Consider the following 16601-nt stretch of genomic DNA (forward strand, 5'->3'; position numbering starts at 1 on the left):
GCCTCATGCCAAGTGCAGCCCCAGGCCGGACCCATCATGTGATTTGGGGGGCCTAGTACAAAATGGAAATTCAGGACATTCATGTTCAAAATAAGAATTTTAAGGTAGTGGCAGCAGAGCATTAAACCAAGCTCTGAGCTCTGCTGATCACAGGGCCCTGGGCACAGGTCACCCAGGGAGGCAGAGGTGGGGAAGGGGAGACCCAGCTAAGGCCTGGCTCCTCTCCCCAGCCCTCCAGGCCCTCCGCCCACATGGCCCCAGTTGTGCCCAAGCTCTCCCCTCAGCCTTTTCCACCCCAGCTTCTCATTCTGCTCCCTAAACCCTTGGAGTGCTCACCCCCAGCCATCAGGCCGTCCCCTAATGCCAGCAGTGGCACACACATGCACACACATGCACACACGTTCTCTTGCGCTCGCTCGCTCTCTCTCTCTCTCTCTCTCTCTCTCTCTCTCTCTCTCTCTCTCTCTCTCTCCAGCCCTCTGTAGGGTCCTGCTACTCTCACCTCCTCAGAGGTGCTTTTCAGCAGGACCCAGCCCCAGCCCCAGCCCCTGCCAGCAGGTGCTCCAGGCCCAGGGCTGTGGTTTCCAGGCTGTGCATAACTTCAGGACAGGGCTGTGGCCACGAGGACCAGAACTAGGATAAGGAGGGTGAGGCACGACCTCAGGCACAAAATTTCAGGGGCACCAAATCACCCCCATCACCATGATACATAACGTGTCTATGCAGTGTTCTTACAAGTAGAAATTCATGAACAAAATTCAGAATGAATGAAAAAGCAAACTTTTATTAAAAACACAGATAGCATCGGAAGTCCGGGTTCTTTTTGCATCAGCCTCAAGGCACTGCTCTGGATCCTGTCTGTGTTTATCCTGGCTTTTTTGCATTAATTTAGGTTTTTTAGTAAAATTGCCTCAAAGTGTTTTTTTTTTAGTTACTGGTTTGGGTTCCCTCTTAAAGTTTCCACCCAAAGGTGCGCCCCCACCCCTGCAAGGTTGCAGATGGGAGAACAAGGGTGAAAACAACAGTGAATGTACACTGAGGTCCGTGTGTGCACTGCGTCAGCCTCCTCCCTCTCTGCCTCCCTCCCTCCCTCTCTCTCTCGCTCTCTGCCTTACTGAGCACTTACTATGTAATAGCTAAGCGCTATTCTAGACACCGGATAAAGCAGCCATGAATACACCATCTGGCCCACAGAGAGCTCACATTCTGGTTTGGGAAGAGAGACAAAAAAGTACTTCCGAAACAAGCTAGGTGTGGTGTCTCACATCTGTAATCCCCACACTTTAGGAGGCTGTGGCAGGTGGATCGCCTGGGGTCAGGAGTTCAAGACCAACCTGACCAATGTGGTGAAACCTTGTCTCTACTAAAAATACAAATTAGCTGGGCATGGTGGTGCATTCCTGTAATCCCAGCTACTCAGTAGGCTGAGGCCGGGGGAATCACTTGAGCTCTGGAGGTGGAGGTTGCAATGAGCCGAGATGGTGCCACTGCACTTCAACCGGGGAAATGAGTGAAACTCCATCTCAAATTAATAATAATAATGAAGCAGCAGCAAGGCGTGGGGTGTGCTACCCACACAAAATGGGAGAGAAGAGCCAGCGAGCAGGCTTCAGGCTGTAAGTATAGCAGCCGAGAAGGATGTCATTAAACCCTCACAGCCACTCTGGCAGAGAGAATCTGTGACTTGGCCCCAGTTTTCAGATGAGGAAACCAAGTGTCGGTCCTAAGGCAGCTTGCCAGAGCCCTGCAGCCAGGAAGTGGCAAAGCTGGATTCTCAGCCCAGGCAGGCTGGTACCAGAGGGCTTTGAGGGTTGGAGGGAGAAGTATAATGCAGGTGGAATGAGGGAACTGGATGGGTTTTCGCCACTTTAAAGGGGCTGTTACATTAAGTGTGTGAGGTGCAAAGCCATCTCTTCCTCCCTTGTCGCAAAGGCCAGGCTGGCTCATTCAGAGGTCACAGCTTCCTCTTCCAGGGACTGAGCCCCAGGTATGGGGGTCTGGCTTGGGGGACGTGTGGGGGAGTGCCACCCTAGGCCCCCTGGCAGACTGCCCAGCAGGGGCCCTTTAAGGCTGGCCGCGGGGCAGGCAACGTGACACCCGCCCAGTGTGCAAGTTCATTCATCACGGCCCCTGCTGACTCACGCTTATGAAAGTGATTTTCCCGGCCCCGCCCACTGCCTGCACGGCCTCTTCCCTCCCAGTGAAATACCCTCACTTCCCCCTGGCCTCTCAGAGCCTCTTGGATCCCTACGGGGTAATGGGCATTCCAGTCTCCAGGGGGACTCTGTGATCCGTGATCCTCTGGCCCTCCTAGTGCACAAGCTGGCTGGGCTCACCGAGCTGCTGCAACACTGCCTGTCAGGTGAGTGTCAGGGGCCAAGTTCCGGGGCAGGGAATCAGGCACATCCCAGGCACAAGCAGCCAGCGCAGCTGGACTGGAGGGTCTGCGGAGCCCCAGAGCCAGGCAGGGGTCCTGGCTGGTCCTGAGTACAGGCCCTCCCCTGAATTCTCGGAAGCCCGGCAGGATTCTCCCCTACCCCAGGTTCCTCCCAGATCCTCAGCCATGTCCCTGCCCAGGTGATTGGCACCCTCAGCAAAGCAGCTGAGCCGCCACAGTCCCCCCCCCCCCCGCCCCGAGAACGCTGGCCCACGTGACCTCGGCCCGTAGCAAGAAAGGGGTGTGGCCAGCCCGGGCCTGCTGCCTGGCTGTCCCAAGTCCACTGGGTTGGCAGCCAGGCTGGGTGCCCTCAGGGTTTCTGCTTCTCCTGCTCCGGAGGGACAGAGCCCGTGGGTGCCCATGAACAGCCCCCACCCTGGGAGGCCCCAGGGACTTAGCTTCTCTCTGGAGGCTCAAAAGTGTAGTGGGTAGGGAGGGCGGCCCCTGCAAGGCTGGGGAGCTGCAGGAGATCCTGGGCTCCAGGTGTGTGGCACTGGGGTGAGGGCTCATCTGTAATAAATGGCAAGTGATGCTTGCGTGGACACACCACCTCCTCACACTTAACCTTCCCTCCCCGCCCCCCCCCGGGGGGCTTCATGCCCTTGGTCTCCCTGTAATCAGCTGTTTTACTGGAGGGGATTGAGCAGAACTAAGATTTATCCGCATGAGCGTGGTCTTGGACACTCCCAGGTGACCTGGGGCAGGAAGCCTGTTCCTCCTGACCTGGGTTTCTTCCTCTGCACAGTGGGGATTAAAAAAACCCACCTCTTGGGTGGTCTTCAAAGGCAAATGAGTAAATGGCCACTAGAGGTGCCAAAGAAATGCAGACCTACAGGTGTCCCAGAGTCTCAGAGCAGTTTGCAGCTTTAACAACCTCAGAAGTACACATGCTGCAGACGTGAAAGAAACGTCAGCCAAAGGTGCAACTGTTTTCATGTCTTTTATCCTATTTGCCTTTGTGAAGTTGGAAACATCAATTTTTAATGTTAACTTCTTTCCATCAACATCTGCCATCTTCAATCAAAGGGACTTAAAAAGATAACATTAAAAATTGATTCTTCCAACTCCATAAAACTAAAAAGCATAAAACAAATTGAAATGAAACTTTTGCACACTCTTTTATAAGTTAGCGGCATATTTTTTCAAGGTCATGAGTGACAGCTTCAAGCTGCTCAGGACTTGGGGCGTCCTGTGTCTCTATACACAGGAAGTGACTTCTCAGGTCCAGCCCCTGGGTGGTGACCTCATGTATGTGGCATCCAGAAGCTTCTGTTCAAGTGCCTGAGAACAGTCCCAGGAGGGAGCACTGGACTTGAAGTCCCAAAGCCCTGGTAGGAACTCTGCTGCCTGCAAAGGATGATAAGGAGCAGCCAGTTCTGATTCCTCATTGACCAGCAGGGGCTCCTGCAAGTGCCTTTCTCGGGTGGTGGGAGAATCCAAAAGATCAAGGGAGGAGCAAGGCATGGCCCAGGGTGGGCGCACTAGGGCAGACGGAGCAGGTTGGCTCACTCGTTTGGGGAAGGTCTGGGGGTGCCTAGGGGGTCAGCCCATGGGGATCAGATTTTGGTTCTATCACCCACCAGCTCTGTAGCCTCAGGGCATGGCTTCACCTCTCCAAGCCTCAGTCTCCTCATCGGCAAAGTGGGTTGCTAGGAAGATCAAAGGAGGTGATTCAGGAAAGCACTTTACCAGGAGGTCCTATGCTTCCCAGTGAGTGCTGTTCCTGGGGACTGTGATGAGGATCGAGGGGCCTGGGGCCATTCAAAGGTACCAGGAGTGAGCCCAAGAAAGTGCTCTGGGAATCGCTGTCCTGTCCTCTCACTGACCCTGGGTATGCCTAGCGCCCAGGGTCAGTGAGAAATGATCCCTTCCCGGCCAGAACACTGGGTCATCAGCTGCCCCTCTCTCTCCCCACCTGCCACTAGCGCCTCGACAGAGCCGTGGGGGACCCTGGAACAGACACTGTATATTCTGCCCAGCAGAGGGGCCTTAGCAGGAGCTGTCACAGCACTCAGACCACAGAGAAGGCTCTGGAGCAGGGCGGCCTGGGCTACCATCCAGCCCAGGCTGCTAGAGCTGGGGCAACCCCTTGCAAACCTTACAGGGCCGTGAGAAACTCTGGCTCTCAGAGCGCATACAACAACCTGATTAAATAAGGATTCCATTTGGTAATGTGTTTTCAGTGTGGAGATCATGCCTGGCACCCAGCCCACTCCACAGAGGTATGGAAGTGTCAGCCACCTGTTGTCTTTTTTGGTCTTGTGACTCTTACTATTATTATAATGGGTGGCAACGTCACCCTGAAATCCCCTCCCCAGGCAGGCAGCCAGGGGCCTTGCAGGGAGCTGGGCAGGAAGAGGCCATGTGATCCCTGGCGACTGCAGGATGTCACCTTCCTTCTTTCCAGGAAAAGAGGAGGTGCTGGGTGCTGGGCACACAGGCTTGCCTCGACAGGACACAGAGGCTGTCCCTGGCTCCCACCCCAGCAGAGGCAAGGGTGTGCTCAGGGGAGCAGACGGCACCCACACAGGGGTCCCTGACAGACCCCTTTCTCACTGGGCACATCCTCGCCCTCGGAGCCTCCTTCTCCTCACCTGCAAGACAGGCACCAGGGCTCACCTCTCCAGGCTGCTGAGCGGCTGGATGCCACTGCTTAGGTGCAGCCTCCATGTAGAGTGCTGTGGGAAGGTCACTTGTTGTCACTGTGGGGGTGACAGTTCCTCTCAGTGGCCCATTTACACAGTCTCTCGTCCATCTCCTTCGGGCCTGCCGGGAGGTGGACGATGATGTTTCTGCCACACTGCACACATCAGAGGTCACACGCTGGTCTCAGCTGTGTTTGGTTGGCCTGTTAAGGATCTTCCAAAATTGTGCGTTCATTCATTGCTCACTTTTTCAAATCAGAGAATTAACATAGAAATCCAGATTCCTCCCTTCCCTGGAAGAATTCTGGAGGCAGACGACCCTGAGGCTGAGTGGCATGGGTGGTGTCACTGACAGGGCCTTGGCACCAGTGAGCCCTGGGTTTCCAAGCCGGCTCTGTGACACTGAGAAAGTTGTGCGACCTCTTTGAGCCCCGTTTACACATCTGTAAAGTGGGAAAATAACCCGGCCAGGACTCTGCACAGGGTCAGTGTGAGGTGTCTCTGAGAAAAAGCATGTCAGATACCTGGCACAGAGCCAGTGCTACATGCTCACCATCCCCATGCCCACAAGGGTGTGGCCTTGTGGCCCTCAGGACAGCAGCGTGTGGCCCTCAGGTGAGGCCAGTGTCTGCTGCTGGCTGGTGTGGGGGAGATGTGGGGGTCTGATGCCCTTCTGGGCACCAGCAGCTCTAGGACCAGCACCTGAGTCCCTTTGAGCGATTTGGGTCTGGGGCCAGCAGAGGGCGCGACTGCCCCAGAGATGGCAGGCTCGCCGGCACATCCCCAAACGTGGCCGCTGCTTCCCTTTCCCCAAGTCCAGCCCAGCCCCTGGGGCAGGCCACAGCGCTGCTCAGTCCCCGTGGCAAATTCACTCCAGGGAGGTGCTTCCCGCCTGTGACCCCACTGTGTCCCGCAACCACCCTGGGAGGTAGGGACTCATTGCTTCCATTTTACAGGTGAGGAAACAAACCCAGAGAGGCCCAGGAATGGGCCACGATCAGCAGATGGGAAGCCACTTGCCATCTGTGGCCGGTTGACGACTCCAAAGTCCACCAGGCCACACTGGTACTCGAGGGCTGTGGCCCACAGAAGGGCTGGTTGAGCTTGTTCCTGGGTTGGGCAGGAACGGTCTCTCAGGAAGACAGAGAACAAGTTTCGGGGACTGTTGCCCCCACCCCCAAATGAGATGGGAGAGTAGAGTGAGGCTCAGAGGGACAGTGGCTGCCTGGGGTGACCAGGCCCAAGGAGGAGAGACGATGTCCTGCGTGACTAGGGAAGGGTGGGGCAGATGGCCTGTTTGGAGCAGAGGCTGCGTGAGCAAGAAGTGAGTCCTGATCAATATGCCTCAGGGGGACCCTGGGCTAGACCCTGGGGGCCATAGGAGGCCACGTTAGCTGGGAAGTGACATGGCCATGTGACACCCAAGCCTCACCCAAATGGACTCTTCCTCCCCTCTCCCTCACTCCAGGTCTGCTGCCAGCCCCAAGCACCCCACCAGCCACAGCCATGAGCTCCTCCAGAAAGGACCACCTCGGCGCCAGCAGCTCGGAGCCCCTCCCGGTCATCATCGTGGGTGAGTGTCAGGCCCCAGCCTCAGAGGGGCTCCACTGAGGCTTCCAGGTGCCCCCGCCCCCGGGTCTGAGGGCAGGAGCTGGGCAAGTCCAGGCCTGAACTCTTTTTTTTGTATTTTGGGTTCTTTGTTTTTTTGAGACAAAGTTTCATTCTGTCGCCCAGGCTGGAGTGCAGTGGTGTGATCTTGGCTTACCTTCACCTCCCGGGCTCAAGCAGTTCTCCTGCCTCAGCCTCCCAAGTAGCTGGGATTACCGGTGCCTGCCACTACACCCGGTTCATTTTTGTATTTTTAGTAGAGATAGGGTTTCGCCATGTTGGCCAGATCCTGACCTCAAGTGATCTGCCTGCCTCAGCTTCCCAAAGTGCTGGGATTATAGGCATAAGCCACCATGCCTGGCCTAGGCCTGGCCTCTTTACAGTGTTCTTTAAACCATTGAGTGTTTACTATGTGGCCGGTGCTGGGCTTAGCAGTTTATACACTATCATTCCGTTTCATGCCTCCAAGAACCCAGGGGTCTAGAACGCAGCCATCAGCTGCAGGCGACCCGGTGTGGGGCAGGGAAGGCCGTCCCGAGCCTGCACTTGCCCTATGACTACCCTGTAGCCAGCACTGTACTAGGGGCCCACACAAGAGGACACAGCAGGGCTCATGATTCCTGTCCTGTCTGCAAAAATGAGGACAGACGACCCCCGAGAATGCAGGCATCCAATTCAGCCACGTGAGATGGTCATTTCTGTAAGGCAAAAACAGATGGCTGTCTGCGATTTCATATGGTTCCTCCTGGTATCCTACATATGAGTAATATTCCGAATCAGACGAGGTAAGAGGAGAAAGGACAGATAAAAAGAGAAGAGCTGCCGCAGGGCTGGACCTGGTGAATTGCCCAGGAAGCGCCACAGATGGCGGCGCAGTTCTTCATACATGCAAGCAGCAGACCCAACAGGTGGCTCGGCACCCCTGAGCGCCCACGAGCACCCACCACCCGAGCTCGCCCCCAGGCCATGTGGCCATCTGTGCTGCGTTCACTTGTCCATCTGACCTAGTTCTTAGATCTCAGAATCTCACTTGTGTCATCAGGGGTTCCCTCTGTCTGGATTTGAATCCCGGCTCATTTACCTGCCAGCTGTGTGACCACAGGCAAGTTACTTAACGTCTCTGTGCCCATTTCCTCAAGTATAGGAAGGAAAAGAACAGCAGTTACCTCACTAAAGCTGCTATGGGGCTGTTGAAGTCTCAGTACAATTCCTGGCAAATAAGAAGCTCTCAGCAGTTGCTCATTCTTTCTTTTTTAAATTATTATTTTTTTCTTTTTTCTTTTTTTGAGATGGAGTCTCGCTGTGTCACCCAGGCTGGAGTGCACTGTCGTGATCTCAGCTCACCATAACCTCTGCCTCCTGGATTCAAGCGATTCTTCTGCCTCAGCCTCCCAAGTAGCTGGGATTACAGGCGTGTGCCACCATGCCCGGCTAATTTTTTTTGTATTCTTAGTAAAGACAGGGTTTCTTCTTGTTGGTCAGGCTGGTCTCAGGTGATCTGCTCACCTCGGCCTCCCAGAGTGCTGGGATTACAGGCATGAGTCACTGTGCTCGGTGCTCGGCCTCTTTTTTATATTATTATTAGGCATAGTGTCTGGCACAGGCTAAGGGCTTAATAAATATTTTATTTTTATGAATGAAGGATCAGTGAATGGATGTACCACATTCAGACCAGAGCCCTCAGCAGTAGATTCTCCCACCTGATAAGGCCGCCCCCTTTGACCTCTGCCCTCTCTTCCCAGGCAACGGTCCCTCTGGCATCTGCCTCTCCTACCTGCTCTCCGGCTACACACCCTATGTGAAGCCAGATGCTGTCCACCCCCACCCTCTGCTGCAGAGGAAGCTCACTGAGGCCCCGGGGGTCTCCATCCTGGACCAGGTGGGTATCTGGGGCCGGAGCTCTGGGGAGGACACACCGCCGGTGGAAAACTAGCACAGCTTTCCCAGGGAAAAACAAGTGTGTGTTTGCTGGAGCCAAGACCAAACAGAATTCGAGAGTCCACAGAGTCAGCAACAGAGATCATGAAAGAGAAATCGGAGACCCACAGAGGCAACATGGCCGAGGGCTCACCATGTCCTAGACCAGGGGTTGTCAGTGAGGGGATGCTTTTGCTCCTCACGGACACCTGGCGATGTCTGGGATGATAAGGGTTGTCATGGCGGAGTGGCGGTGCCACCAATTCCGGCAGGGCGGAGGCCAGAATTGCTGGTAAATGCCCAGCACTGCCCAAGACAGCGAGGGCGGTAGAACTGACGTATCTGGGGAGGAGTTTCCCAACCTCGGCCTCCCTGATGTGTGGATGACTTTGTTCTATCTACAAAGAAGAACGTGGCTCGAATGTCAGCGGGGCCAAGGTTGAGAAATTCCACCACAGATCTTTCAGTCCCACTACCTCCTGCCCACAAGGGCTTGCAGCTCCTCGCTCCATAGCCCCTGTCTTCCGCAGTGCTCCTCCACGACCTCCCCTTGTCGACCTCCCTCATCAGGCAGGTGCCTCCACCTGTTCCCCTCCCGCCCCTGAGTTGGGGATGAGGGCGTGGTTCTACGCCATTTGATCTAGATCAGCATTTTCCAAAGTGCTCTCCATAGAGTACTAGTTCCTCAGTATAACATGCATAAAAGTGTTCCCACTCCAGTAACACAGGGACATACTGGGGTCAGCAAAATTCACCAGGTAAATGATGGCTGCAGGGCTCGTCAGAGCCTTTCATATGCCAGTCTGCATTATCCGCTTTTAAGAGGCAGCACCTCTCCAGCTGATCTGACCACCCTGATGCTAAGGTAGGGGTGCAGGACCAGTCCCATCTGAGATTGCCCGTTTGTTCCATACCGTGGGCTCTTGGCCTCCTGGAAAGACCTCAAAGTGAGAGCTTCAGAGCACCCCCAGTGTGCACATCTCTCTGAGACCCTCCAGTGCCAGGGAAATGGCCCAGCCCCAGCCCCACATTCCTGCCCAGCCTGAGGCCCTGGGAAGACAAGCCCAGCATCCCTTCTGACCTGTGGCCCCCTCCAGGACCTGGACTACCTGTCCGAAGGCCTTGAGGGCCGATGCCAAAGCCCCGTGGCTCTGCTCTTTGATGCCCTCCTGCGCCCAGACACAGACTTTGGGGGAAACATGGAATCGGTCCTCACCTGGAAGCACCAGGCGGAGCACGCCCTCCCCCACTTGGTTCTGGGCCGGAACCTCCCTGGGGGAGCCTGGCACGTGAGTGGCTCAGCGAGGGCACGCCTTGATGGGGATGGGGGTCTCCCTTGTTCTCCCCACTTGGAGCTTGGACTCTGGCATCTCCCCTTTCCCTGTTCTCCACCCGCCAACCCTGCCCATCCCTCCACCAGCCCCAGGCAAGGCCTCCCATGTCCTCCAGCCCCGAATAGGTTCAGGCTAGCAGAGGCCTGGACCGAAGGGTTCCTTTTCCTGCAGTCCATCGAAGGCTCCATGGTGACCCTGAGCCAGGGCCAGTGGATGGGGCTCCCGGACCTGGAGGTCAAGGACTGGCTGCAGAAGAAGCGAAGGTGAGGCCCCGTGGGGTGTGCTAGGGAACATGGGAGGCTGGGCCTGTGAACCCAGAAAACCTGAGACGGGTCTCGGTTAATTTAGAAAGTTTGTTTTGCCAATGTTGAGGACGCACCCGTGACATAGCCTCAGGAGGTCCTGACCACATGTACCCAAGGTAGGGGGGCACAGCTTGGTGTTAGACATTTTAGGGAGACATGAGACCTCAATCAGTATTTGTAAGAAGTTCCTTGGTTCCGTCTGGAAAGGCAGGACAACTTGAAGCCAAGGCAGGAAGACGGAGAAGGGTCCAGGTCGGAGATAGTGAGAGACAAATGGCCGCCCTCTTCTGAGTTTCTCATTACCCTCGCAAAGGAGGGAATCAGATGTGCACCATCTATCTCAGTGAGCCGAGGGCTGACTTGGAATAGAATGGGAGCAGATTGGCCGTAAGCAGTTCTCTGCCTGACCTTTCCCTTTAGCTCAGTGATTTGGGGCTCTTAAGATTTATTTTCCTTTCACAGACACACACCTGCCCCCGGTACCGAGCCCAGGAGCCAGAGGTACAGGGGCTTCAGAGTGCATCTGATCTGTCTTCTTCCAGAGGGGGAAACTGAGGCTCGCCTAGGGAAAGGTCTTGTCCACCTCACATGAGTAGGGGTGAGCAGCAGAGCTGGCTCGCCCGAGGATGCCCTGTCCCATGCAGGCAGCAGACCACCCTGTCACATGGCCCCCAACTGGGCCTCCCCGTAGTGCCCCAGCCTCTAAGGAGGAGATAACAGCTGGCCTCTGACCCCCATGCCCTGCCCCATGCCTCTGACACAGGTCCCCCAGTCCTTGTGGCCTCTCTTCAGCCCCTCTGTTCTGGCCTACGACAGTCTTTCTTTCCGGGTCAGCTAATAGGATGACATTTCTTTTTTTTAATGCTTTTGCTACAGGTGAGTTTCATCCTTAGCCATGAGCCCACAAGTTGGATAAATTATCTCACCTAAGGTCATGCAGATCAGTGGACACGGAAAAGGAAAACAGCTGACCCCACACCCACACTTCTCCCCACCCTGTCACTCCTGGGTTTTTTCTTCCCCATCTGGCTTCCTGCTCCATCATGGCCACCCTGGAGAAATGGCTTGTGAACCCTGAATATCTGAAACAGGTCTCAGTTAATTTAGAAAGTTTAGGCTGGGTGCAGTGGCTCACGGCTGTAATCCCAGCATGTGGAGAGGCTGAGGCAGGCAGATGACCTGAGTTCAGGAGTTTGAGACCAGCTTTGCCAACATGGTGAAATCTCGTCTCTACTAACTATTCAAAAATTAGGCGGATTTGGTGTTGGGTACCTGTAATCCCAGCTACTGGAGAGGATGAGGCAGGAGAATTGCTTGAACCCCGGAGGCGGAGGTTGCAGTGAGCCGAGATTGCACCACTGCACCCCAGCCTGGGCAGCAGAGCGAGACTTCGAATCAAGAGAAAAAAAAAAGAAAGAAAGAAAGTTGAGTTTGCCAAGGTTGAGGACGCGTGACCCTGACACAGCCTCAGGAGGCCCTGACAACATGTTCCCAAGGTTGTCGGGCCCAGCCTGGTTTTATACATTTTGGGAAGATGTGAGATATCAATCCACATATGTAAGATGTACATTGGTTCCGTCCTAAGGCGGGACAGCTCCAGCAGGGAGGGGCTTTCCAGGTCTCAGATAGGTGAGAGACAAACGGTTGTGTTCTTCTGAGTTTCTGATTGGCTGTAACCAAGGAGGTAATCAGGTGTGCGTTTATCCCAGCCTGCTGAGGCACTTTGAATAGAATGGGAGGCAGCTTTGATCTAAGCAGTTCCCAGCTGGACTCTGCCCTTTAGCTTAGTGATTTTGGGGCCCCAAGATTGATTTTCCTCTCACAGGTTGGTTCAATCCCAGAATAAAGGAGTTCCAGCCCCTGCCCGTTCTGGGGTGTGTCCACTCAAGTGAGAGGCTGTCCCAGAGCAGATATTGGGGCGCAGTCTGCCTCTCAGGGGAAGCCCTCCTTCCTCGGCCCAGGGCTGTGAGCAGGCCTGTGTCCCCCACGGCAGGCACTCCAGGCCTCACTGTCTGTGTGATACAAAGACTCTGCATGTTTGGCAGGAAGACCTCCAGGCTCCTGTGGTCCTGTGTTAGTAGCAGACAGAAACTCCAGTGTCACTTGTCAGCACAGCCTCTCCTAGCCTACTTTTGCACTTTCACATTCTGTCCTGAGCACATCACGTGGCAATGTGGCAGGGTTCAAAAGCATCATTTTATGTGGCCTCACAATATTCCCAAAGGCGTGAGCATCCCCTGCCCAGCAGATCTTCACTGAATGCGTATTATGTGCCAGGCCTTGCGCTTAGACGTCAGAGCACAAAACCACTGCAGACACAACCCCTGCCCTCCGGGCACTACCAAGGTTACCAGCACCCCCTGCCCCTGCCAGCCCTGGAGTGTTCATTCTTTCCGCTGCGTCTTTATTATAAATAACTCTACATGGAACATGCTCGTGGGACCGTTCTGTATCACCATCTTTACAAAGACTGAGAGCAGGAAAATGATAGGCCCACAGAGATCTATTCCAGGGTCGGAGACAGGCTGCACTGGGCTGACACGCACAGCCCTGGGTGTCCATTCTTAGCTCCTGCTACGTTTAGCCAGACAGCATGTGGCACGGGCTTCTCCCCTAAGGGACTTCATCCTGAACCATGAGCCCACAAGCTAGATAAATTAACTTATCTAAGGTCACACAGCGAGATACAGGGAGGTACTAGGATGATGCCAAAGCCTGTCATTCAACCCCACCAGAATGGTCCTGCAGTTACTGCCCCTGGAAACAGTGGCAATAAAAACAACAACAATAAAATACCTCCAGCTGCTGCTGTGTGGTCTGGGAAGGATGATGAGGGCCTCACAAGGAAGTTTGTAAATCAACTTTTAAATTGACTACATATAGGCTGGGTGTGGTGGCAGGAGCCTGTAATCCCAGCACTTTAGGAGGCTGAGGCAGGTAGATCACTTGAGGTCAAGAGTTTGAGACCAGCCTGGACAACACAGCGAAACCCTGTCTCTAATAAAAATTCAAAAATTAGCCCAAGCACGGTGGCTCAAGCCTGTAATCCCAGCACTTTGGGAGGCCGAGGTAGGCAGATCACAAGGTCAGAAGTTCAAGACCAGACTGGCCAACATGGTGAAACCCCATCTGTACTAAAAAATACAAAAATTAGCTAGGCATGGTGACTCGTGCCTGTAATCTCAGCTACTTAGGAGGCTCAGGTAGGAGAATTGCTTGAACTGTGACCCTGGAGGCAGAAGTTGCAGTTAGCTGAGGTTGTGCCACTGTACTCCAGCCTGGGCTACAGATCGAGACTCCATCTCAAAAAAAAAAAAAAAAAAAAAAAAAACGCTTTTTTCAAAAAAATTAATAAATAAATTGAGTACATATAGAAAAGTACGTAACTCCTGTGAGTACAGGTTGATGAAGTTTGCCAAGGTAAGCACAGAGATTCAGTTAACAGAACCCCTCCCCAGAAGCCCCCGTGCCCTTTCCCATCAGGATCCCCTCCCCACTCCCCGGAGGTAAACCCTCTTGGCATCCAGCGCTATAGATGAGTTCTGCCTGTTCCTGAACTGTATAAAAACGGAAGCATACCGTATTTAATCCGTTGAGGTGACAATCCTGGCAGCCCATCCTTGCATGGCACTTACCAGTCAGGTTCCAGCCTAAGTACTGTGTTTTATCAGGTCACCAAATCCTCTCCACAACCTAATGAAATAGGTCCTGCCATCAGCATCTCCCTCATTTTGCAAACTGGGGAAAAAAGCACAGCTCCCTGATGGCAGAGTCAGGACTTGAACCCAGGCAGTGTGGCTCTGGAGGCTGCACTCTGCACTCCACCCTACACCGCGTCTTCTCAAGGAGGTACCCTGGTTAGCTTCATTTTACAGAAGAGGAGACTGAGGCTTGGAGAGGCTGAACTACCTGGCCCTGTCCTACAGCGACAGCCTACTCCAGCTCCAGTGCCTGACACCGCCCTGGACCTCTCCCAGCCCCCCAAGCCCCCAGCCCCTAACAGTGTCTCCTGCATCCTCCCCGACAGAGGCCTTCGCAACAGCCGGGCTACGGCCGGAGACATCGCCCACTATTACAGGGACTACGTCGTCAAGAAGGGTCTGGGGCATAACTTTGTGTCCGGTGCTGTAGTCACAGCCGTGGAGTGGAGGACCCCAGACCCCAGCCCTCTCTTCCAGGTGAGCGGCTTCCTGACCGGGGACCAGGGCCGGCAGCCCTTCTTGCTGTGGGCCCGCAACGTGGTCCTTGCCACAGGCACGTTTGACAGCCCGGCCCGGCTGTGCGTTCCCGGCGAGGCCCTGCCCTTCGTCCACCATGAGCTGTCTGCCCTGGAGGCGGCCACAAGGGTGGGGGCAGTGACCCCAGCCTCAGACCCTGTCCTCATCATCGGCGCGGGGCTGTCGGCGGCCGATGCAGTCCTCTTCGCCCGCCATTACAACCTCCCGGTGATCCATGCTTTCCGCCGGGCCGTGGACGACCCCGGCCTGGTGTTCAACCAGCTGCCCAAGATGCTGTACCCCGAGTACCACAAGGTGCACCAGATGATGCGGGAGCAGTCCATCCTGTCGCCCAGCCCCTACGAGGGCTACCGCAGCCTCCCTGGGCACCGGCTGCTGCTCTTCAAGGAAGACTGCCAGGCCGTGTTCCAGGACGTCGAGGGTGTTGAGAAGGTGTTTGGGGTCTCCCTGGTGCTAGTCCTCATTGGCTCCAACCCCGACCTCTCCTTCCTGCCCCGGGCAGGGGCTGACTTTGCAGTGGACCCTGACCAGCCACTGAGCGCCAAGAGGAACCCCATTGATGTGGACCCCTTCACCTACCAGAGCACCCGCCAGGAGGGCCTGTACGCCGTGGGGCCGCTGGCCGGGGACAACTTCGTGAGGTTTGTGCAGGGGGGCGCCCTGGCTGTGGCCAGCTCCCTGCTAAGGAAGGAGACCAGGAAGCCGCCCTAACATCCGGCCAGGCCCGCTGGCTGCCAGGCCCTGAAGAGGGCAGAGATGACCATATACCTGCTGGATCCAGAGCCCATCCAACAATGCCCCAGGGAGGGCTGTCAGCCTGTGTAGCTGGCCTTTGGGGTTAAGAGGAGCGGGGGGCCCAAGCTTCTCTGGACTTAGACCAGTGTCCAAGGTGGTAACAGTGGCCGCAGGCCAGGGTCGGCCTAGACCTAGGATTTTGGGGGAAAGCTGCTAGTGTGAGCTGCGATCACCAGCAGCAGCTGCGCACCCAGCTGGGAAGCCTGCAAGCCTGCGCCTTCCAAAAGCAGGTCCCAAATAAAGCCAGTGCCCGCCTGCACTCATTCGTTTGAGGACTCTGTGCTCAGGGAGGGAGCTGCGTTCCTGGGACCCTGCACTGGGCTGGAGGGAAGGAGACTGGGGAAGGAGTCCTAGATGAGGTCCATGGCTGGGGCCTTGGGGTACAAAGGATGGTGCCCCAAGTGTGGGAGCAGTTGAGCAGGCAACTGTGCTGCAGCCTGGGGGCAGGGGTATCGGGTGTGTGCAGGGAGTGGTGTCCAGGAGGGCACTGGAGCCCCGCCTCCCTCCAGCCTGTTCCAGGCGCCCCCCTCTCTGTTCTGCCATGCAGCCTCCTTTCAGTCCCTCCTGCTGGCCAGGTCCCTGCCCGCCCCAGGGCCTTTGCACAGAGGGTCCTCAGCCCAGGACATTTTCCTGCCTTTCTGTAACTCCTCTTCCTTGGAATCTCTAAGCATAAGAATCACTTCCTCTTGGAAGCTGTTTCTGACATAAACCCCTCCACTGCCTTCCCAGCAAACACTCCAAGGTGTTACCTTTTCATAACAATTCAGTTTTAGCTTTCTATTTTTTTTATTTTTTGGAGACAGACTCACTCCATCGCCCAGGCTGGAGTGCAGTAGTGCAATCTCTGCTTACTGCAACCTCTGCCTCCTGGGTTCAAACAATTCTCCTGCCTCAGCCTCCCAAGTAGCTGAGATTACACGTGTCCCCACCTCTCCCAGCTAGTTACTGTATTTTTAATAGAGATGGAGTTTCATCATGTTGGCCAGGCTGGTCTTGAACTCCTGAGCTCAAGTAATCTGCCCTCTTTGGCTTCCCAAAGTGCTGGGATTACAGGCCTGAGCCACCACACCCGGCCAGCAGTTCAGTTTTAATTGTTCATTTATTTGTGGAATCACTTCAGTGTTTGACTCAGCCCATTTGGATGTAAGCTCCAGCAGGCCAAGGACACCATCTGCTTTGCCCATTGCTGGAACTGAGCGCTTGGGCACCTGCCTGACACCTAGTGGGTCTTCCTTAACTCAGCTTTTAAATGGATGGATGGATGGATGGATGGATGGATGGGAAGATAGGTGGGTGGATGGATGGGAGGCAGGATGGGTGGG

At 55.2% G+C, this 16601-nt stretch overlaps 1 protein-coding gene across 2 annotated transcripts; it reads left to right on the plus strand.

Moving 5' to 3' along the window:
* The first annotated feature begins 2141 nt into the window (after positions 1-2141).
* Positions 2142-15538, plus strand: OSGIN1 (oxidative stress induced growth inhibitor 1). 2 transcript variants are annotated; one of them, XM_074400662.1, is made up of 7 exons: positions 2142-2362; positions 6551-6655; positions 8433-8569; positions 9705-9896; positions 10113-10204; positions 10709-10747; positions 14274-15538. In XM_074400662.1, the coding sequence occupies exons 2-7, from the start codon at positions 6589-6591 to the stop codon at positions 15193-15195; spliced, it is 1449 nt and encodes a 482-aa protein (XP_074256763.1). In that variant the 5' UTR covers positions 2142-2362; positions 6551-6588; the 3' UTR covers positions 15196-15538. The 2 variants fall into 2 exon arrangements, with proteins under 2 accessions (XP_074256763.1, XP_010331952.2); XM_010333650.3 differs by lacking the exon at positions 10709-10747 and having other exon boundaries at positions 2154-2362.
* Positions 15539-16601: the final 1063 nt, after the last annotated feature.

Source organism: Saimiri boliviensis, chromosome 1, assembly GCF_048565385.1.
Source record: "Saimiri boliviensis isolate mSaiBol1 chromosome 1, mSaiBol1.pri, whole genome shotgun sequence".
Classification (NCBI taxonomy): Eukaryota; Metazoa; Chordata; class Mammalia; order Primates; family Cebidae; genus Saimiri; species Saimiri boliviensis.

What these genes read in the sequence shown, in the direction of transcription:
- OSGIN1 (XM_074400662.1), top strand. Translation starts at nt 6,589, where the DNA reads ATGAGCTCCTCCAGAAAGGACCACCTCGGCGCCAGCAGCTCGGAGCCC. An exon ending in CCTCCCGGTCATCATCGTGG is followed by an intron (nt 6,656 to 8,432) that starts GTGAGTGTCAGG and finishes CTCTCTTCCCAG; the next exon opens with GCAACGGTCCCTCTGGCATC. An exon ending in ACCGAGCCCAGGAGCCAGAG is followed by an intron (nt 10,748 to 14,273) that starts GTACAGGGGCTT and finishes CCTCCCCGACAG; the next exon opens with AGGCCTTCGCAACAGCCGGG.